Here is a 23,353-nt window from a genome sequence, read left to right on the forward strand (position 1 = left end):
CTCACATTGCCTTGCCAATATGTCTCAAATTTGACCTGAAGGAACTGTCTCTAGGAGCAACATAGGTATTCAGTCCCCCTTCCCTTTCTCCTGAGACTATCAAAAGAGATCCCAATAAGTGCAAGCTATGATGTGTACATCTATTAAGAACAGGACTATCACCAAACTCAGGCCACCTAGGAGTTGGTGGATGGGAACAACTTTCAGATATCGCCAGCCTGAGCTAAACTTGAGTCAGTGACTTCCATGTGAAAATCTGACTTGGTCAAAGATATGCTGTAAGTCTGCAGCAAAGACAGGAAGAGACTCCTCCCATCCATATATCCAGCCACCAGACATGTGCTTTTAACTGTCCATTCCCTACAAATGTAGTTCTGCCTTATTTAGCTCCGCTGAACCATGGTTTCTAATCTTGTCATAGTCTAGCTAATGTAAGGTTCACAGATGAGACACACAGAGAGATGAGAACAGAATGAGCAGGAGAGTCTAAATTACTTAGTGGAGGGCAAAGAGCAGTGGATAAGGGCCAAGTTGTTGTAGAGAGAGGAAATGCAGTTGGGATCACCTGGCAGGGCCATGAAACAAATTGCCAATTCTTCATGGGGCCAGGAGCTATGGAAGATGATCTGGCAATATGGAATTTCCTACATAGAGAATACTTGATATATAACGTACAATACTCAGGGCAGCAACAGAAGAAACTAGCACCATGTAAATAGTATTAAAAAGGAATTCAAATGTTTTGAGGAATACCACTTCCAAAGAAGTGTGAAGAACTAGCTGGGCTTGTTTGGGCCTAATAAATCCAGAATCCCTTTGTAGGTGGTTTATCATAAGAGACAGAGTATTAGATCAATAGGAGCATTTTTAGTATGACACAATTACAGAACCTCAGAGATTTCACAATGCACACAGCAAGTGAGCTTTACATGATAAGCAAAGAGGGAAGTGAACAATCACAGTTTCAAGCTTCCCCAAAAGACCTTGGAAAACGACTGTAGTAATTATGACACGGACCAAAAACAAACAAATGCTGCTGCCCAAAGAGGAAAATACTGGCAACAAGATCCAGATGCTGACAAGTTTGGACTTTAAGCATTTGTATTTAATGTGAACCAAAATGTGACTCCCAGTTACCCAGAAACAGATTCAGGTTGTCTGATATTCCACCCACAGCAGACTACTGTGAAAACTTATTTTACTGAAGCATGAATCATTACAAACCAACTGTCTCCCTCCAAAAGCTTTGCTCCAAAATATTTATGGACTTAAAAGGGAAACGTACAGTTGTAAATGAAGTGTTTGCAAATTATAAAACAGCTCAACACAGTGTATTTATAGACATATCCAGGATTCCTTAATCATTGCCTGAGATGTGATTCACCACCGATAGCATACAGAAGAGCCAACTACACCTCAGAGTGTGGGGAGGAGTTCACCACTGCAGAGGGCAGAACTTCTCCTAGTGCTTCATCCCTTAGAAGGGCTACCAGGGATCGGCAACTTTAATCTATTGTCTGGAATCCACAGCAAGCCTGATTCCGCCACCTCCTGCTTTTGGGACCGTGCTGATTGATGGCCTTGAAGCAATCCAATTCACGTCCAGAAAGAGGTTTCGTCACCAATTTCTCTGTACCTATTTTGCAACTTCATTTGAGCACCAAAACCCAAAAATCTCCTGAAATAGCCTTTATGAATTTTAGTGTTGGTGCACTTTAACTTGGGGCCAGTAACTGACCCAGAGACACATTCTACTGTAAATGTGGAGTCATTCCAGTGAGATATTCTCCACACTGTTCTTTTCTGGCACCTATTTAGTCACTGTTGTGGCTTACCCTGGTATAAATATCCACAGTGTAGCTATCTTGAGATCAATGCAGTGGCTCTGGACTTATACCAGACTTATCAATTCACAGATTTTTTTCAGCCCACAAAGGACTGTCTGATCTAGTCTGACATCCTGTCTACCAGAGACAATTGAATTTCACCCAGTAACTGAGCCTAATAACTTGTGTTTGACTAAAGACTATCCTCCAGAGAGGCACACAGTCTTGATCTGAAGACATTCAGAGATATAGAATCCACCACTTCCCTTGGTACTTTGTTCCATTGGTTTAAAATCTGTGCCTAATATTAATTTGTTTAGCTTTAACTTCCAGCCACTGGTTTTTGTTATCTCTCTCTCTCCTAGATTAAAGAGCCCTTTAACCATTAGTACCCAGGTATTTTCTCCTTGTGAAGGTACTTCTACCCTGTGATCAAGTCCCATCTTGATCTTCTTTTTGTTAAACTAAACAGACGGAGATTTTAAGTTTCTCACTGTATGGCATTTTTTGCTGACCTTGAATCATTTTTGTGGTTCTTTTCCTCATCCACCACAAGGGAGCAAGGGAGATTTAGGTTAAATATCGGGGGAAATATTCTAACTATCAGGGTAGTTAAACTCTGAAATAGACTTCCAAGGGAGGTTGTGGAATCCCCATCATTGCAGGTTAAGAACAGGTTAGACAAACACCTGTCAGGCATAGTCTAGGTTTACTTGGTCCTGCCTCAGAGCATGGGGCTGGACTTGATGACTTCCTGAAGTCCCTTCCAGCCTTATATTTCTCTGATTCTGTTTTCAACTTCCTTTTTAGAATATGAACACCAGAACTGGCTACCATATTCTGACCTCCCTTCTTCGGGTCTCCATCTCCTCTGGGAGGCTCTGACATGCAACAGCCTATCTCAGCACTGTAGCAGGGCGAAGCCCCTTAAGGACTTGGAGGGCCTGGGGTTAGCCAACCCTGATTATTAAATAGGCACACCTGGATTGGATCCAGTAATTCCCCATAAAAGGCAGTTGGTGGCTTTAATCGGGAGATTACAGGAACTACGAAAGGCTGCTGCTGCAGAGATGACCCTGATACAAAGGGGTTTGGCAGCCAAAGCTAGAAACCGGAGGCTCTCACCAGACCGGGTTTGGGTGTGGTCTGCCAAAGCAGGAAAGCCTGGAAGGAGGATGAATTGGACACTGCTGGAATTTGAATAGGTGCAGCTTTCCAAACAGTCCAGATCACACAGTGTAACCTAGAATAGAATTTGGAGCCATTGTGTTTTAATGGAAGTAATATGAATGGCTTCCAAATTCTATGAGGGTTAGTTTCTCTGATTCATTCTCTACAGTCGTATGCAGGTGACTTCTATCTAAAAATTTAAATGGGAGCATAGGATTATTTATGTTAAGGGGCGGGGGAAACTACATTTTTGGCAATATGGAACTGATGGGAATGTTTCTCTGACATTACCTTACCTTTCATTTTGACTGTGTAAAAGGCAACAGCATCTCCTTTCCTCCAGAATATTTTGGCAGACTCCTGGGCGGAATGAGATACAAAGAATGTATCATTAGCTGAACTCCTTTCTAACATTCCAAAAATAATGTAGTTGAGAACAAAGAGGACAATCCTTTCTCCAAATGTTTGAACCTTTGAGAAAAAATAAACAGAGAAAAGAAAAATGAGGAGACTTCAGGGATTTTGCCTTCCAAAGAAAGTTTTATTTTTTAAGAGGGTGGTGTATGTGTCCCACTCACTTGGGGCAAAAATGCCTCATAAACCAGTTCAAATCATAGAATGGTAGGGCTTGAAGGGACATCAAGAAGTCATCAAGTCCAGCCCCCCGCTGAGGCAGGACCAAGTAAACCAGTCCAACCAGTTCTTAAAAACCTTCAATGATGGGGATTCCACAACCTCCCTTGGAAACTCATTCCATAGCTTAACTACCCTTATAGTAGAGATTTTCCTAATAGCTAACCTAACACTCCCTTGCTTCAGATTAAGTCCATTACTTCTTGTTCCCACTTCAGTGGCCACGGAGAATAACTGATCACTACCCTCTTCACAACAGCCCTTAAGGTATCTGTTATTAGGTTCCCCCCTTCAGTCTTCTTTTCTCAAGACTACACATGGTTTAAGAAGAAGTAATAATAATTGCCCTGAGATATCACCCTCCATTTAAAAAGCTTGCCAATGCCCCTACAGAGTACACTTTCACAGATGAGAAAACTGAGGCACAGGGAGGTGAAGTGATTTGCCCATGGTCTGAGTGAACCAGTGGCTTAGCTGGAGATAGAACTGGGGTGTCCTGGACTATCCACACTTGAAAGTGTACTAAAAGGAGAATACCTATGCCGCCCTGTCCCTATTGACCGAAATGTGTCAATATTGCATGTCACAGTAAACAACATATACCTGAGACAAAATTACCCAAAACATGTTAAAAGGGATCAAGGAGCCAAAATACTTTTTTCGTCCTCCATTGCTAAAGAAGAAGCTTGAGAAACACCTGTGTAGAGCCAGTAGTACTGTCCAAAAGCCTACCTGCAGGTTGGGGGATGGGTTTACTCCCCAAACCTCCCCCCTTAGTTCCCTATGCAAAAGCTATTAAATCAGGCTGCCTATAGGGAGGGATGAATTAAACCCTGCATGATTAAAAATGTCACAGAATCAGGGAAAGAATGGCACAAGAAAGGAGTAAGGAAGCACCCAACTGGGAGACAGAGGGGTGGGTGGGAAACGGGAATAAAGAAAGACAAACTTGTTTGCCACATGGCAATGCAAATTCTATATACACTAAGCAACTGACTTCTCAGCAGCTGTGAATAGATTAAACTAAAAGTCGGTAACATCTCTCCATCTATTCTCCCAAAACAGGATTGTTGCATCAGACCAAAGGTGTTTAGTTGAAGAAGGAATAAAATAAAAAATCCACCATTAAATGAGAACAGCTCAATAAAATAAATACAATCTAAAAAACATAAGGCAGAAAGCTTTGTAAATGGCTAGATAAGACACTGTGCCATAGGGTAAGAAGACTGATCTTCACAACAGATGGCCAATCAAGCAGCAAGTAATGTGTAGGGTTATTGTTAATGCAATAATTCAGTTTATCGGATTGCTTTTTTATCTGCTAAAGGGGGCAACCTTGAAAAAAATGGAGAGAGAGAGAGAGAGAGAGAATAACCAACAGAAGACCCATGAATAGGACATGGAAAATTAATATTTATTCAGGAAGTTGGGGTGGCACTGGACAGTAGGGAGACCAGGCCCACAAAGAGTATATAATATAAAGCACAAAAGATATATAATATGATGAAAGACAAATCCAAACACACAGAGCACTGTACGGTTATCACAGTTGGAATGCTTCACAACAAAGGTATTTGTCTGTACCTGTATAAGCCCTTCTCTAGAGGAATCAGCAGTCTTCACTATATCTTCAATGGGCCACCAGGACTGGTTAAGGTAAATTGCCAAAACTAAAAGAAGAAACGGGGACACATTAACTCAAAATACTTGCTGCAAAGACCACTGTCTGGCAAATTCACCGGTGAGAGTAAAAGGAAGATAAACATTTGGAAAGCTGGTTGCCTGAAGTTAGATACCTACATAAAAGTGGCCTGATTTTTCAGCAGGAAACTGAATGTAGGTTTCAAATCTAACCACTGGATCATCAGTAAGGCTGCAAGTTTGTCACGGAAATCACGGATTCTGTGACTTTCCATGACCTCCATGACTTCTGCAATGGCCAGCACGCCTGGCTCAGGGCAGTGCACCAGTTGCACTGACAACTGCTGGGGCAATCTCGGGCTCCTGTGCCCTCCTTCCACCCTCAGCAGCAAAGTTTGGGTGTGGGAGGGGGCAGAGGATTGGGGCACCAGATGGGGTGCTGCAGGCTCTGGGCGGTACTTACCTGGGGGCCCCCCCAGAAGCAGCAACATCTCTCTCACTCAGCTGCTAGCCCCCGCAGCTCCCATAGTCCAGGAACCGCGGCCAAAGGGAGCTGCAGAGGCGGTGCCTGCAGGCAGAGGCAGCGTGCAGAGCTGCCTGGTCACACCTCCGCCTAGGATGGAACTGAGCAAGGGGAGATGTCGCCAGTTCCGGGAAGCCCCCCAGGTAAGTGCTGCCCAGAGCCTGCCTCACCCCGTCCCTTGCCCCAACTCCCTGCCCCCTCCCCACATCCAAACTGAGTTGTCTGCTGCTGTTGCTGCTGGGGGAGAGGACGCACGGAGCCAGGTAGGGAATCTGCAGGCCCTGCCAACCCTGCCCTGCCAGCACCAGCGGGGGTCCTGGGCCCTAAGCTGCACTGGTTTCCACCCCCCCAGACCCGCCCTCCCACAGCACCTCCAGGGCCCTGGGGAAGCCCCCTCCCCCAAATTTTAGTCACGGGTATTTTTACTACAAGTCATGGACAGGTCATGGGCCGTGAATTTTTGTTTACTGCCCGTGACCTGAAAATACCTGTGACTAAAACGTAGCTTTAATCATGTCCCAAATCATCCTACCAGGGACAAGCACCAGGGAGTGAAGAACCATCCACCCAATCAAGGACAAATTTACAGTGAAAAGGCTTTAATGTGAGTGTTATCATTTACCTGTTTTAGCCCCAGGTTATACAAATGTTTCTAATGTGCATAGGTTAGTTTCTCTTTTTTGCTTCAAGCTTTACTAGCTCCCAGTGGGCTTTCAGTCCAGGGTTATTGCTTAGTTAACCTCTATTTTGAATAAATTATTAAGGTACATGCCAAAACGTGTTACACTTTGTGCCTTGAGTTTAACAAGAAAGGAGCAACTGCAGATGCCTGTTTATAACACCAGCTCCAATTAATTAAATATTAATTGCACTTACTGGCATAGAGGTTTCATACACTTCCTATGATGGATTCAATCTGTTCCCTCAATCCCTTCACCCCACTTTCCAGTGCAAGCAGCACTGCTCCATTACATATCCATGAAACATGCAACTACCAAAGAAAGCAGAGTCAGACAAAGGGATATAATGGGCCAAACATTGACTTCATCGGCAGCTGCATGAGGTTAACCCCAAAAGGGATTTGGCAAGAAACCTATACCCCCACCCTCACCCCTCACACTAAACACACAGTGTGATGATCAGAAAAGCATGAAAAAACTTTGATGAAAATAGGGAGGTGCATAAACACATTGCGAGGAACTACTTGACTTTTATGGAACATTTACTGTGCTATTCAATAATTTAAGGGGCTGCGGGGTGGAATACACTAGTTGACATAGCAACTGTCACATCATATTACTTGGGCTAGTTTGTATACACAGATGCCTTCCTTAAAGAAAAACACTTCCCCAAATTCTATGCGAATGTATGTACTTTCTTCTAAAATTATCATTTTTAAAGTAGGTTTCAGAGTAGCAGCCGTGTTAGTCTGTATTCGCAAAAAGAAAAGGCATACTAGTGGCACCTTAGAGACTAACCAATTTATTTGAGCATAAGCTTTCGTGAGCTACAGCTCACTTCATTCATGCATCCGATGAAGTGAGCTGTAGCTCACGAAAGCTTATGCTCAAATAAATTGGTTAGTCTCCAGGTGCCACTAGTACTCCTTTTCATTTTTAAAGTAAACATCCAGTTCACAGTTTAACCTATGGATGTTTCCACACACTCTCAACCTCATCTTGCAAACAATTTTGTGGAAACCATTTTGAATACAGGTAAGTTTCAGAAGATCAAGTTCTCCTTGATCTCATCCTTTCCCTGTTTTATAGCTCTTCTCAAAACTGACATTTGATGAGTAGAGGACAAAAGGGATGATCAGACACTCCACTACCGGATCTATGGTTCATGGAAAGTGGAGAGTATGTGAAATATCAGATCCACCGGCATTTTTTTCTTTTGTTGCTGTTGCAGGTATTGGGCATGATTCTGCTTAACAACGTTGACCTGAACAAGGTCTAAAAAAGCAGTGACCGTGATTGTGCAACCTCTTCTATTGATTAGCAAGGAGAAGAAGAATTTTTCCCCACACACAGGCCTGCATTTAATTTTCACCTCCTACTGTACTCTGGCCAAATGTTGCTACATTCTTCTACAAGTCTTCCATTTTATCTCTTTGAATCAGATGCCCAATCAGCACCCAAATACAGAGAAAAGCAAGAAAATTCAAGCTACATCCAGCATGGAGTTTCTTTTCCCCCACTCCTCCCCTGAATCAGAACTCAAACATACATTTCTGAGACCCCAGGGAAGCAGGGACTCCAATCTAATTTGAAGCCAACACGACTGTTTTTTTTAAAAGAGGCATTTTTGCACTGTTTATTACAATATCTGAGCTAGACATTCCACAGCTCTTACCATTATTATTCTATTTATTCCTGGAAATATTTTGGTGTTTTATGGTGTGCACAGGACTTCAAGATACTTGCCATTCATTTTTGTCATACTGCCACTTTGAACAAGAAAGGTGACTCAGTGGCGTAGGGTGCTCGGCTGGGATTTGGGAGAGCAGGGTTCTGTTCCGCACACTTCCTGTGTGACCTGTGGCAAGTCTTTTAGTTTCTCTCTGCCTCCATTCTCAGTAAGCTAAGTCTAACAGTACTTCTCTACCTCACAGGGGTGCTCTCATGGTTAATATATTAAAGATAGTGAGGCACTGAGATACTAGTAATGGGGACCAGATAAATGCCAGGAATAGATTCCCTGCAACCAGATTATGTTTTCCCACTACAATTAATTTTTTCCCCAGTGATATGTTGTGACTATCCTATGATAAATGTTCTGTGGCATCTACAGTTACTAGAAATCATGCTCACTGAAAAATATTTCCAGCAGGGACAGCACATTGAGTATTTAGAAATATACACAATAGTGTGTTTGTTAATTTAGGGTTGTAAAGATATTAAATCACCCATACGATGCTCTAGTAGCCCTTGCAACACAATTTACATTCTCAGAAAAATGTTCATGGTAACACACAGCCCATCATAAACAAACAAACATCTCCAACCCAAATAAAGACCGAGAGTGACGTTCTGTGGAACAGCAACCCAAATATTTCTCTCCACCGCATACCATCCACTTCAGATCTTGTTTAGACATAGAGATTGGAATCTAAATCCCTGCACCCTGTCACATATCATTACCATACTGTAATAATATTAAAGACTAAGGGAAACTTCAGAGTGATGTCAAATGTATGGCATTTAGCAAAGCTGACTATGAAGTACACTGAAAGGCTAACTATTTAGGCTGAATGTTACAAAACGGTCATGGCTCATTCAAATCAAACCACTCAAATGATCATATGAATATAAAACACAATAATGAAATAAGCACTAAACTTTACATTTATTAAAACACCAATTTACAAAAAATGGACATGTGGGGTTATGGCAGTTAAAACATGGGGTTTTAAACATGTGGGGTTATGGCAGGTTTTATACCGGGAGAAATCAAAAGCTGACAAAAATAATCCGCTACCTGGAAAAGCATTTGGAAAATAACAGTTAAAATGCTTCTGTATACAAGAAAGGATCTATAGGGTGACTTCACAGAGCTTATGGATATGTATTATAGTGCATCCTTTATAAAGAAAAAAATAAAGTTTGGTATAAATAGGAAACATTTTTAAAATATATCGAGGTTTGCCATGTGTTTTCAGTATGTAAACCACAGAGAGAGAACGTCAAGTAAAGTCCTATTAAATTCATATTTAAAGAGTACTATTAAAAACCAGATTATGTAGCCCTTACTTAAATGAGCAGTCTTGTTGATTCCAGTGGAACTACAGGATCAGACCCAAGGTTTGCAAGAAACTTATAGAATCAACTCCGACACATGAGATTTAAAGTCCTCCTGCTGCTTACTACACAGAGAAGTCCCTATTCTGCTAAGTTTAAGCATTTATTGTAAATAACTATTAGGAAGTTTAGTCTCCAGAACTCATGGGTTTGACGTGGCGATAGACCTTGTTTCTTTGTGTACACAGATCTCATTAATTCATAGTGTTTCTATTACTACTGGACTATGTTACTACATATTCATGCTGTATGCACTCTATTTCTTCCACCTGTATATAGTCAATGATTCTTCATGATCCCTTTTTAGATATCGTTATGCATTATTATACCTATGCATCCCCCTTCCTGAACAAATCAATCTGCCTCATCACTGTTCTCAGTTACTCCCATTTGAAGTCAAGTTGCTAGAGATGCACAACTGCAATTACACTCAGAATTTGGCCTGCAGTAGGTAGAGGGTTCCCGCCCCCCCGCCCCCCCCCCGTAAATGGTATCAGTGCTGATATTCCATTAATGCAAATGTTAATACTGATGTGTAAACCACTGTCAGGAAATGATCTGTAACTTTAAAGGAACCATAAAGTTCTTTGGCTGTGTCTGTGTGCCAGGAAGTTTCTCTCCTTCTTCTGACTGAATTACAGCCAGTTAGTGAATTATCAGTCCAGCATGGGAGAGCACATGGAATGGGAGGCTGTTCTGAAGTACAATGTAAAACCAGCCGCAGGTGAGTTTAATCTATTTTTTGTTCATGAGAAAAGACTTCCAGGTTCCAGTTGTTTAGCTGCGATGGGGTCTGAGTCAGCCAACTGAACCAGTGTCTGATAACAGAGCACAGTATAAAGTTCATGTTTTAACATCGCATAGGACAGTTATCTGACACATTACGGACTGGACCCAGAACTCCAGCTTGTCTTTCTTTGTAATATTTCTTATAACAATAATATTGGCTGCAAATCTCTTCTATTGAAAATGTATAGCTTATACCTTCAGAAATAAAAGGCACTTTGAATTGCAGTGGTGTTTTTAGCTATTGCTGTATTGTGGGAGAAGAGGGACTAAGAGATAGAGTCCAAAGCACAGATCGTAGAGTGGTGTGAGTTCCAAACAGAGTTTGGAGTGAGCAAAAGACACCTTAGTTTAACATTTTCTGACTTCCTGATACATATTAGACCCTTATACCCTTATATATATTAAAGAAGGGTTAAATAAAAGTTTGCCTCCCCAGATAGGACTTGAACTCTTGTGGATCTTAGACAGTTGGGAGAAGCTTATCCACTGGGGGTAGTATTTAATACATTGGCCTGGAGTTTCTTTCTAGTAGCTTCTCCCAAGACTATATAACCTCCTGTTTTCCAGCAGCTCAAAGAGCTCTTTTAGTTCAAGCAGTAGAAGCCTGTGCTTTTGGTGCTAAATGACTTGGATTCAATCCCTGCTGAAGACTATGGCATCATAGCTTGCAATTTATTTTCAGTGTTGTAAATCCCAGACAGGGTTCTGGCCACACAGTCTATTGACTGATGGAGTTAAACAGAAAGAAACCAGGGACACACACACTGTGTAGAGCAGTGATCCTTGATGGGTGGACAAAAAAACTAAGATGCAATCATAACCCAAATCTCTAGGACCTGGTGATAACCCAGCCAACGACCTGTGGAATAGAAATGCCAGTAAGCACACATTTCTACGAATAGTAACTGCAAGGATGTCCATTTAAGGTCACCATATGGCTGTAATAAGAAAAACTCCAGCATTACTAGTAGTAAGTAGTGCATAGACCGGCACAGAGCATAAAGCAGACTGCTGGAGATCTGCCAATAAAATGAGTTTAATTCAGTTCCTGACTGCACATCTGGATTTACCTCTCACAAGGCAGTCCAGAAAAACAGGCCAATTAAACCTAGGACTGAGGAGGTGGCTACCACAAAGGAAAAATACAAAATACAGGAATGTTAGTAAGCTACAATCTATCATAACATATCAGATTTTTTTGCACTTCTATATGTCCTATCTTTCAAGGATATCAAAGCTCAAGCCAAACATTAATTAATTAAGTTTCACAACATCCCTGTGAGATAGAAATGTATGATTATCCCCACTGTACCAATGCAGAGAGAGAGGAAGAGAGATTTACCCAAGGCTAGTCTTCTAATCAGCAGCTGAACTGGGAACAGAACCCAGAGACCTGACTGCCAATCTCCCGCTCTAGCTACTAGACTGCCTGCACAGATGGCCTTTTAAAACATTTGCTTTACATATTAGCTAAATCTACTTCATGTTCAAAACATGGCATGGAGTTAAAGTACTGTTGTTCTAGAAATCTGCTTACATCCACCGAGCATTGTTTAAGACAGACAAAAAGTATAATAATTCCATTTTCAAAATATATTGACACAAATCTCACCTCTTTCTTTATCCTGTGGATCTGTTAACACCAAAATTTTATATTTTGGGTCTTCTCGGTACACAGGAAGGAAACACATACAGGAATCTTCAAGTTTAACCTAAAAATAGGCATTTAGCTGTTTTAAGCTGTAGAGCTGGCAAAAAAGCATTTCAATTATCAGAAGCACATACAGAAGCACTAAATGTAAGCAAGGTGGACTATTCAAAGTAACAACTTGCACCTGGAAACAGCGTTCACCATTTCATAAATGTCAGAACACTAGGGTCAAGTATATTTGTTCCTCCACTGAGCTACTGAGGAAATGTAACGCTGCATACAGCATATGACCTTCCTGAGAAATCTTAGTATCTTCTCTTGATTAGATCTCTTTCTTTGCATGCTGCAAATACATCATCACTGACATCACAGTGGCACCTGTGAGAACCTCCTCGAGTAAAAGTCAGGTGCTGTTTTTATGACAAATCCTACTGTTTTGATTTGTGAGTTAATTTAGCACTCATGAAAGTGAGAGACAAGCAGCACAAGCACGAATCTGGCATAGCTGGACCAGCTTTCCCTACACAGAACTCTGCCAATGCACTTCCACCCTGACCTGCAATAATCCTCTTGAGCAAAGACTGCCAACCATGACACGCTGTACAGTGGTCTGAGTAAATGGGATGACAACAATCTAATATGCATTAAAGAACTAGATGGCCCATTGGCCCCATCACCTGAGACAGGTTTTAACCTAGATCTACAGAAGCAAAAGGCTCAGGGACTAGTCAGACTAAATAGGGACTAGTCCATCACAGCAATCTTCATCCCTAAATTCTTAGGTGTACGTTTTCCCAGAGTCGGGGTAATAGAGGTTGTTAGCTCGGATATCTGTGGTCTTCTTGGAGGGAGATAAATTCTTATCTTTTGATTTATTTTTGATTTATAAAATATCAGCATTCATTGAAGCATTTATTACAGTTTATAGGAAACAGCTAGAAAATTCTTGTTACTTATGCCCTTTGGTAATTGTATTGTTCTGCATGTGCAGATTAGACAAGAACAAAATTAAATACAAAATTAAGTCTGAAGTTATATTTAAGGTCTCACTACAAGCCATAAAATCAAGATACTTCAGACTTGAAGCCAAAACTCCATTCTTTAGCTCTAGCTATTGGGGAGATGCAGCATTGCTTAGTGTTCTAAGCCCCCCGCCCCCGAACTGAACACCAGATGGGCTGGTAACATGGCATCCCTGCATGACAGGTTGAGCTAAGGACAGTGTAACAGCCCTTTTGTATTTAACCTTACAGGCGGTTATGATCTTGGTCCACTAGAGGGCATTGAAAGAATACTATAAGACGTGTCACCCCTACTTCTCAGACAATATGAAAGTTACTCCACCCACATGAACTGACTTTTTCTAGAAATGACTATAAAATATTTTCCAAAACTGTTTAGAAGCCACCATATTCCACACAAACTGTTATTTCAACTGAGTGGCATTGCTTCAGCACTGTGTAATGCTATAAACACAGCTGGTCCAACAGAAACTTTCATTGAATAGAAAAGGGCCCACGTACTGAAAGGTTTCATACAATGATTGAAGTTAGAAATGAAAAAGACCTATCTAGTCATATCCTGCCCATCTCTCGGCCAATGCAGGATTGGTCCCTGCAGCTCTATCACTGAAGAGTTTTTATTCAGTCTGTCAACCATTTCAGATCAGAGCTGGTGTGAAAGAGCACATATTAGAAAATTTCATTGTGTTTATTGCTGACTCACAATAGAAAGAGTCAGCGGCACTGCTATGGGTACCCGCATGGCCCCACAGTATGTCAACATTTTTATGGCTGACTTAGAACAACGCTTCCTCAGCTCTCGTCCCCTAATGCCCATACTCTACTTGTGCTACATTGATGAAATCTTCATCATCTGGACCCATGGAAAAAAAGCCCTTGAGGAATTCCACCATGATTTCAACAATTTCCATCCCACCATCAACCTCAGCCTGGACCAGTCCACACAAGAGATCTACTTCGTGGACACTATGGTGCTAATAAACGATGGTCACATAAACACCACCCTATACCAGAAACCTACTGAGCGCTATGCTTACCTACATGCCTCCAGCTTTCATCCAGACCACACCACACGATCCATTGTCTACAGCCAAGCTCTACAATACAACCGCATTTGCTCCAACCCTTCAGACACAAACACCTACAAGATCTCTATCAAGCATTCTTACAACTACAATACCCACCTGCTGAAGGGAACAAACAGATTGACAGAGCCAGAAGAGTACCCAGAAGTTACCTACTACAAAGAAAATAACAAAACGCCACTAACCATCACCTTCAGCACCCAACTAAACCCTCTCCAACGCATCATCGAAGATCTACAACCTATCCTGAAGGACGACCCATCACTCTCACAGATCTTGGAGACAGGCCAGTCCTTGCTTACAGACAGCCCCCCAACCTGAAGCAAATACTCACCAGCAACCACACACCACACAACAAAACCACTAACCCAGGAACCTATCTTTGCAACAAAGCCCCTTGCCAACTGTGTCCTCATATCTATTCAGGGGACACCATCATAGGGCCTAATCACATCAGCCACACTATCAGAGGCTCATTCACCTGCACATCTACCAATGTGACATATGCCATCATGTGCCAGGAATGCCCCTCTGCCATGTACATTGGTCAAACTGGACAGTCTCTAAGTAAAAGAATAAATGGACACAAATCAGACGTCAAGAATTATAACATTCAAAAACCAGTCGGAGAACACTTCAATCTCTCTGGTCACTTGATTACAGACCTAAAAATGGCAATTCTTCAACAAAAAAACTTCAAACACAGACTCCAACGAGAGACTGCTGAATTGGAATTAATTTGCAAATTGGATACAATTAACTTAGGCTTGAATAAAGACTGGGAGTGGATGGATCATTACACAAAGTAAAACTATTTCCCCATGTTTATTTCCCCCCCCCGCCCCCACTGTTCCTCAGACGTTCTTGTCAACTGCTGGAAATGCCCCATCTTGATTATCACTACAAAAGGTTCCCCGCCCCTCCCCCCGCACCCCTCCTGCTGGTAATAGCTCACCTTACCTGATCACTCTTGTTACAGTGTGTATGGTAACACTCATTGTTTCATGTTCTCTGTGTATATAAAATCTCCCCACTGTATTTTACACTGCATGCATCCAATGAAGTGAGCTGTAGCTCACGAAAGCTTATGCTCAAATAAATTTGTTAGTCTCTAAGGTGCCACAAGTACCCCTGTTCTTTTTAATAGAAAGAACAAATCTCTACAACAGTAAGGAAATTCACTGCATCATTTAAACTAGCCTGAATAGCACAAGATGGGCCAAGAGCTGAAGATTTTGGATCCAGTCCTAGACATCCTCCAAATTCAATCCCAATATGGAGGTAAGGTCCAGACACAAAATTCAGATTTGGACTTCAAATTTTGGTGGTTTTCAGATCTAGTCTTTTGATTTGAGTTTATCTCTAGTCTATGAGGGTAAAATATTTACAGTCTGATTGATTGAATCTGAAACTTTAAGTGATTTTTATCCTTGCCACACTAACCTAGATATACTCAAACAGATTCTGGCCACTGCACTTGAAATTGCCTTTCATCAATATCTAAATACACTTTCTACTTGGGAATGTAATTATATTACCTTCTCTTCACCAGGAATGGAAAAAAACTCAGGAGATGATGAAGCTTGCTGCAAAAGTTTTTCATAGTAGGCCTCAGCTGCTTCTTGGATAACCTCAGGATTACTTGCTAAAATATCTACTGGATAAAGGTGTCCTATGGATAAAATAATACACAAGGTCATTTCTTTTGTAATGAAAGTAGCTACATACATTGTAAAACCCTGAACCTGCAAAAGGATCTGCGTGGATGGACCCTTATGCACCCCAATAGCCTTTTGTAGAATCACGGCCTAAAATGATAAGAGAATAAAATTGCATCTATCTTCTGATGTTATTTAAGCTCATTTTTGCAGTACAGAACCATGGCAGTATCAGCCCACATTTGCTGCCTTTCAGCTCAACAGGGACTTTGTTAAATGTCTGCAGATAATTCAGCCTCCTGCTCAACTTAGAGTGGGAGAGCACAGATCAAAGTGATTTTCTTAAAAATGCAGCCCCTGATTGTTAATGCTTATCTAAAAATAAAACAGGGGGAAATACCTCTTTGGTGCTTTTGCCATTTTTGGAAGGCCTTTTACAAGTCAGTCTATGGTCTGCTGTGTACAATTACAGCACCACTCTTTCTGTAGAGTCATTTCTATTGGTCATATTCATAATGATGAATATAATCCAGAGAAAAAGTAAAATATTTACTCTCAGAGGCATTCCCATAATAATTACTATCTTTTTATGCAATATATTTTAACTCATGGGCCTCACTGCTGCAAGATATTACTTAAAAATATAGGTTAGTAGTATACAATCGATATATATGAATAAGAATATTAATTTTCACACCATCTTAGATGCCAGTTATTACAAGGATATAAAATTCCACACATCAAGGTGTTAACCCACTGCCTGCAGGGGATCAGGAAACAATTGCTCCCTTTTATAATATAGTATAATTAACTAGATCCATTGGGCAATTCTTGGAGACTGAATATCCTGTGAGATGGATCAGTAGTTTTATGAAGTCTCCCACCACGAGAGGGCAATATTCCCAGGTTAAGGGGCTCACCATTGACTAACTCCATCTGCAACTGCTGCAAACCCAAAATGAATATAAAAAACAGTTCCACCACAAAGCTACGTTTAGGGGAAGTGGGTCTTAGCCTTGAATCCCCCTTCTTTTTGACAATGATATGCTCCCATATGGCAGTTCCCATTTAGGAGGATAAAGTGAAATAACAATTACATAGTTAGTAAGAAAGCATACACTAAGGAATATGTGGAAGGATGGTCTAGTAGTTAGAACACTGCCTGAGATTTGGGCAACCTGGGTTCAACTCCCTGCTCTGGCAAAGACTTCCTGAGTGACCTTGGACAAGGCACTGAGGTCTTGTCTACCACCCTGGAGCAAACATTCACCTGTGTTTTTTTAGTAAAATTCCTCGCAACCAATTCATACGTCAAACTAACCGGTCATTTGTTGTAAATTGGCTCACCCACTTTGAAAGTAGGTTAGTTCACTTCAGGATGAGTTAGTGCAGAAAAAGGTGTGTGTGGATACATCTGTCTTTCAGCGTAACTTCTGCCACTGGCAGTCCTCCCACTGCTATCCCACACTACATTGCTTCACACCTGGATCTACTTGTGTCTTTGTGTGCCTGCTACTACTCTGGAGTCATGTTGATCAGATGTCACCTTCCTGTTTAAATACTAGGTGTAGCTAGAAGTGACCCATTTGCAATTGTACATGCCTGGCGTCTTGTACCCTTCTCAGCATTACAGCAGCCGTGCCTCAAGCATCCGCATGGACTCATGGATTCCCTTGAGATCTGGAGAGACATGCTGGTCCAGTACCTCCTGAAGAGCAGCCGCCAGAGTGCCAAGCTACACAACATATAGCAAAGCAAATGATGGGAGGGATCACTCCCAAGATAAGTTTCAATGCCGCAACAAAGAAAAGGAGCTTTAGAAGAGTTCTTTAAAAAAAAAAAAAAAAAAAAAACCCTGTGTAGATGCACTGATTCAGAGGGAAGCAGATTGTGTCCACCCATCTGGCTTTAATTATTTTGGATAAATTAATCCACAAAAGCGTACGTGCAAAAACACAGTCCGCAAAAAAATCCTGGTGTAGACAAGCATAAGAACGACTATACTAGGTCAAACCAAACATCCATCTTGCCCAGTATCCTGTCTTCCAACAGTGGCTAATGCCAGGTGCCACAAAGGAAATGAACAGAACTGGCAACGTGATCTATCCCCTGCTGCCCACTCCCAGCTTCTGGCAAACAGAGGCAAGGGACACCATCCCTGCCCATCTTGGCTAACAGCCATTGATGGACCTATCCTCCATGAATTTATCTAGTTCTTTTTTGAACCCTGTTATAGTCCTGGCCTTCACATCATTCCCTGGCAAGAAGTTCCACAGGTTGACTGTGCATTGTGTGGCTTCAGGTCCTCCTCTTCAAACATGAGGATAAATATATTACCAATTGTTAGGCCAGGGCCACTTCTAGGTTTTTTGCCGCCCCAAACTCCGAGAGCGCAACTGCCCAAGCAAAAAAAAAAAAGGGGGGGTGGCTGGAATGCCGCCCAAGCAAAAAAATAAAAGGCAGGAACGCCACCCCTGGAATTGTGCCACCCCAATCATGTGCTTGCTTTGCTGGTGCCTAGAGCCAGTCCTGTGTTAGGCAATCAAATACTACCCTAATGGGGACTATATAAGTATGATAGAAAAATAATGTTTTCCCTATAAAAATAAGAACATAGGATCTGATGTCTCAGATCAAACTATTAGTTCATCAAGTCCAGTATCCTGACTCTGGCAGTGGTCAATACCCAATTTCTTAAAAATAATGTAAGAAACAAAAACCCATCATTCATTGATGTTCATTGCTATACAAGGGTGGTTAAAAACTCACTCCTGGCCTTTGCAAGCGATCAGCTTACATCCTGAAGTTTGATAGCAGTGCTATGTAGTCAGAATGCTGAACAGTAAATCTCTAAAGGCTGATGTGTAAATGTATTTTGTCACGTTTGTATCTAAGAAACAAAGGAAGATGCTCTCCAACATTGTGAAGTCAATTCACATTATAAAAATCCTAACCAGCAATTTGCAGAAAGAAGGCTTGCTGTAGTGGGCTCCCACATATGTACTTTGCAATAACAATCCATATAAGGAAAACAGGACATGTAGTATGTTAAAAACAAAATGAAGGATTATTATTAAATGCTCTGGTAAGTTATTTTTAAATACAGGAATGTCCTGTATGATTGTTTTCAATTACTTTTAAAAAAAATCTGTACATAAGGATTTAATTTTACCGGATGTGTGCTGACGACACATAAAGCAAGATATTGGGCCTTCCAAAATATGCAGCTGATAAACACAGCACTCACAATGCTATATCCTGCTACTTAATAAACAAACACGATTTTGCCTTCTTCCTCACAGAGAAAACACCTAGTATCTTTAAGTTACACTACCTTTTCCAGTACCTAGTAGGTCTGTATTGTAAGTTAAAAGTGATCATCTGGAGAGTTACGTAATCAAATAATGACACAAGCCAAAAATGGAAGCATTAAGTACTAATGCTGGTCAACATCTTATCATTACAGCCCTCTAGATGAGTCCCTTTTTTTCCCCTCAAATAAATAATTTGTTCAGTTAGTCTGTTCAACTCCCTCTTCGCTTTAGGTTGCAATTTTCAAAAGCACCAGCGGGAATCAGTACATGTTCCTCTGAAAGTCAACGGGACTTGTGCCCCTAATTCACTTAGGCACTTCTGAAAATCCCATCTTAAAAGTTTGGAAGTCTAGTTGCCAAATGCAGGTAGAGGAGAAGCCATCGGGTTAGTCTGGGTTTTCACTTTAACCTCTGTGAGCCTCAATCTTCCCAGGGGTGTAATGGTGGGGGAAATCACACTTACCTTACTTTATAAAGTACTTTCAAATGCACAACTGTAAAAGAGCTGCATAGTCCTAAGTATTATTATTATTAATAATAATTATTATTATGCATTTTATTCACAGCAAATAATTACTGCTGGCTAAAGTAAGAGGAATCAATCAAGATTTTAAAAATCTAATTGCCAGTTTCAGAAGAGTCTAACTTTGCTGCTTTCCTTTTAAAGCAATGTTTTCCTGTGGATGCCTTGGGCTTGAGGCCCCTTTCGGCAGCTCAGGAGACTGAGATCTTTAAGTTCCAAGGACAGCTTTATAAAACAAATTTAAATTACAGGATTTCATGACAGAATTTGATCCTATGCAGCAGCAGCAACAACAAAAGAGTACACTGTGCTAACCAAAGCTGAATGTTTTTTAAACAGGCAATGCACACAAAGGGTTACCAGCCAAAGGGGAAAAAAAGAGTCATAAAAAGGGGGCCTCCCGGCTGCAGCCACAGAGGAGGTACCATATAACCATAAGGAGAGTAAATTTAGAACGGGAGGCCTACTGCATTAGAGGGATTCCAGACATTCCAGCCTTAGCAATTCTGCAGAGCTGAAAGGGGCTGCCATCTTAAATAGCCAAAGCTGGTAAACAAGGTCATGACATCACATAGATTCTACAACAACAGTATCAACAAGAGCTTACAGGTAGGTATCAGCCTTGACCTTTTACATGGCAACTGCGCTTTTTTGTTTCTTTTTAAAAAAAGGGGGGAAATAAAAAAATATAGATAATCTTTTGATTACAAAGATATAAAGCTATATTGGCATTCAGATTTTTGTTTTGAGCATACATGGCTACTTTGGAAACAAATAGACAAAGTCACATTTTAAACTAAAAACAAAAAAGTGGTAATTTCATTTTGTTGCACTTTTTGTTCTCATAAAAAAGTCTGAGCCGGCTTCCCAGCTGGTGTAAATCACTGTGTCTCCGCTCCCGTCAATGAAGCGCCACTGATTCACACCAGCTGAGGATTTGATCCTTAAAATGAAAAGTAATAGTTAGACATGAATATAAAGCAAGCAGGCACTGCATAAGCTTCTCACATACTGCTCTGACAATGCTCCTTAAAACCTGACATGCAGCACTCCTTGTTACTGCTGCCTGGAATCCCATATAGCTCTGCAAATAACCTAAACTATCCTGGTTTCAGAGTAGCAGCCGTGTTAGTCTGTATTCGCAAAAAGAAAAGGAGTACTTGTGGCACCTTGGAGACTAACAAATTTATTTGAGCATAAGCTTTCATGAGCTACAGCATCCGATGAAGTGAGCTGTAGCTCACGGAAGCTTATGCTCAAATAAATTTGTTACTCTCTAAGGTGCCACAAGTACTCCTTTTCTTTTTGCTAAACTATCCTGTTTCAGTCTTGAACCCCAAATTCACCTCAGTTCTTTCCTGCAGCACCCCTCCTCCCAATACATACCCCTGCTATTCCAGCTTTGGTTTTTTCCAGAACAGAAATAGTTAACTGTGCTGAATTGTGTGGTGGTTTTGTGAAGTGAACAAATACCTCTCTCTTGGAGGGAAAACTGCAGCTAAACTCACTTCACCTGGGATCTAAAACAGATCATAACATAGGTTTCTAGATGAGAAATGATAACATGCGTAAGATCTATTTTTAAAGCCATAGCTCTAGTCACTTGTAGGATGGGAGATTATTTTTCATCTTGAACTAAAATTGTGATGTTTTGTACATTAAACACAGACCTCATCACTACTGAACCAAAAAGAATTTCACTGCATGGGTTGAAGTAAGCAGGAAATAGTTTTCCGTAGCCAAAATAATTTATTCTTCTCAGCACAACAGAAAACACATGCTGCACCCTCATGTATGTGAAATTCCACAAATGAAACTATAAGTAGTTATTATACTGAAGGTAAACCAAATCCCCACAATCAATACAATGGTTATAAGGATTCAGTCTAACTTGCACAATCAGAGAAAAGTGATGGTAACATTATGCAGCTTAATCCGGATTCCTAGCACAGATAATTTAAATAGTAATTTTATATTATTTATAACCCCATCACATGAAGATAATGTTGCAGCAGTATTAAACCACCCTTTTCAAGAGCTCTTTAATTACTCTAGTTTATTCAGTTTACGGGATCTCATGTTTTTATACACTAATTTTGTTAATTTATCACTGCATAGTTACTAATTACTCTGCCGATTAGCTGGATCTTTCTGTTACAAAAACTGATGCTAGTTTTATCTAAAAGTTAGTACATATTGTCAATATCACCTTTTTCTGCATGAGCATTAATCCAATATATCTTTTAACTATCACATAAAAAACACCTGCCTTATCTTCAGTTAGAGCAATCTATTACTGTATCCACAACCTGGTTTCCTTAACAAGTTGGTAATAAAATTGTTTCAGCTTCAGACATATCAAAGAGCTAATTAAGATACCTTAAATACTGATCGTACTCCTAAGAAAGCTTTATTTGTTGAATGGAGCATTTCAAGCATTATACCTGTTTGATGCAGTAGTATTTCAGAAGACTGTTTGTTGCAGTATAATTGAAAAGCAAACAAACACCAGCCTTAGTGTAGATAAAGAATTAAAAATCAGTGTACTGTACTAAGTTTCAGAGTAACAGCCATGTTAGTCTGTATTCGCAAAAAGAAAAGGAGTACTTGTGGCACCTTAGAGACTAACCAATTTATTTGAGCATGAAATATGGAACGCTTCACGAATTTGGATGACACGCAAATTCATGAAGCGTTCCATATTTCATGCTCAAATAAATTGGTTAGTCTCTAAGGTGCCACAAGTACTTCTTGTACTGTACTAAGTAATTAATCATGTCCCCTGTGATTGCTGTTACTCCTTCTGCAAACAGGTTGTAGAGAACTATACTATATGCATTTATTAAGAACTGCACAATTAAAAAGTGCCCTTAGTAATCAAGGAACGTTTACATAACTGAGAGTAAAAACTATCAATATGTGAACGTACACACACACACACACTCCAATATCATTCATTTTCTCTCACACATACACATGAAAGAGAAAAGCTTGAAAATGTGAGTCTTAACGGCTCAGAAACGAAAAGCAAATAAAAAGAACCCAACATTTATTATTTTTTAAAGCTTACAATTTTTAAGACAGTATCATTTGGGGGGGGGGACCTAACTCATTTTTGAACTCTTGGGGATGGCAATACAGTAGAACCTCAGAGTTACGAACACCAGAAGTTGCAAACTGACCAGTCAATCACACACCTCATCTGGAAGCAGAAGTACACAATCAGCAGCAGAGACAAATAAAAAAAGCAAATACAGTACAGTACTGTGTTAAATGTAAACTACTAAAAAAAGGGAAAATTTACAAAAAAGATTTGACAAGGTAAGGAAACTGTTTCTGTGCTTGTTTCATTTAAATTAAGATGGTTAAAAGCAGCATTTTTCTTCTGAACAGTAAAGTTTCAAAGCTGTATGAAGTCAATGTTCAGTTGTAAACTTTTGAAAGAAGAACCATAACATTTTGTTCAGAGTTACAATCTCTATCCCTGAGCTGTTCGTAACTCTGAGGTTCTACTGTGTTGCTTTCAAAAAAAGAGGGGGGAGTCTTATTTTTATGCTAATGTGATCAGCAATAAACAATCAGGGTGAGATATATGCAGAAATCCACAATATACAGGAGATTTATTTTAAGTTTCCCTGTCAGTATCAGGAGTCCTTATATCCTTGGGCATAAAAGTATTTTAAACTTATTGTTCTTAACACAAACCACTTTGCAGCTT

General features: G+C 40.5%; 1 protein-coding gene across 5 annotated transcripts in view; it reads right to left on the bottom strand.

Annotated features, from left to right (window-relative positions):
• LOC140895066 (protein FAM169B) overlaps window positions 1-23,353 on the bottom strand; it is a 54,923-nt gene that overhangs the window by 21,139 nt on the left and 10,431 nt on the right. For 3 of the 5 annotated variants that reach the window (XR_013636446.1, XM_073304251.2, XM_073304250.2), the window contains exons 2-5: window positions 15,679-15,812; window positions 11,995-12,094; window positions 5,214-5,299; window positions 3,293-3,467 (exon numbers count right to left, since the gene is read on the bottom strand). Coding sequence is in view for 4 of the 5 variants with exons in the window: in XM_073304251.2 (XP_073160352.1) it covers window positions 3,293-3,467; window positions 5,214-5,299; window positions 11,995-12,094; window positions 15,679-15,812 (495 nt within the window). In the remaining variant the exon portion in view is untranslated. Of the gene's footprint in view, window positions 1-3,292; window positions 3,468-5,213; window positions 5,300-11,994; window positions 12,095-15,678; window positions 15,813-17,400; window positions 17,534-23,353 lie in introns of all 5 variants that reach the window. The other 2 variants (XM_073304253.2, XM_073304252.2) reach the window with 2 other exon arrangements.

The sequence above is a fragment of the Lepidochelys kempii genome, chromosome 10 (assembly GCF_965140285.1).
Source record: "Lepidochelys kempii isolate rLepKem1 chromosome 10, rLepKem1.hap1, whole genome shotgun sequence".
NCBI classification, from domain to species: domain Eukaryota; kingdom Metazoa; phylum Chordata; order Testudines; family Cheloniidae; genus Lepidochelys; species Lepidochelys kempii.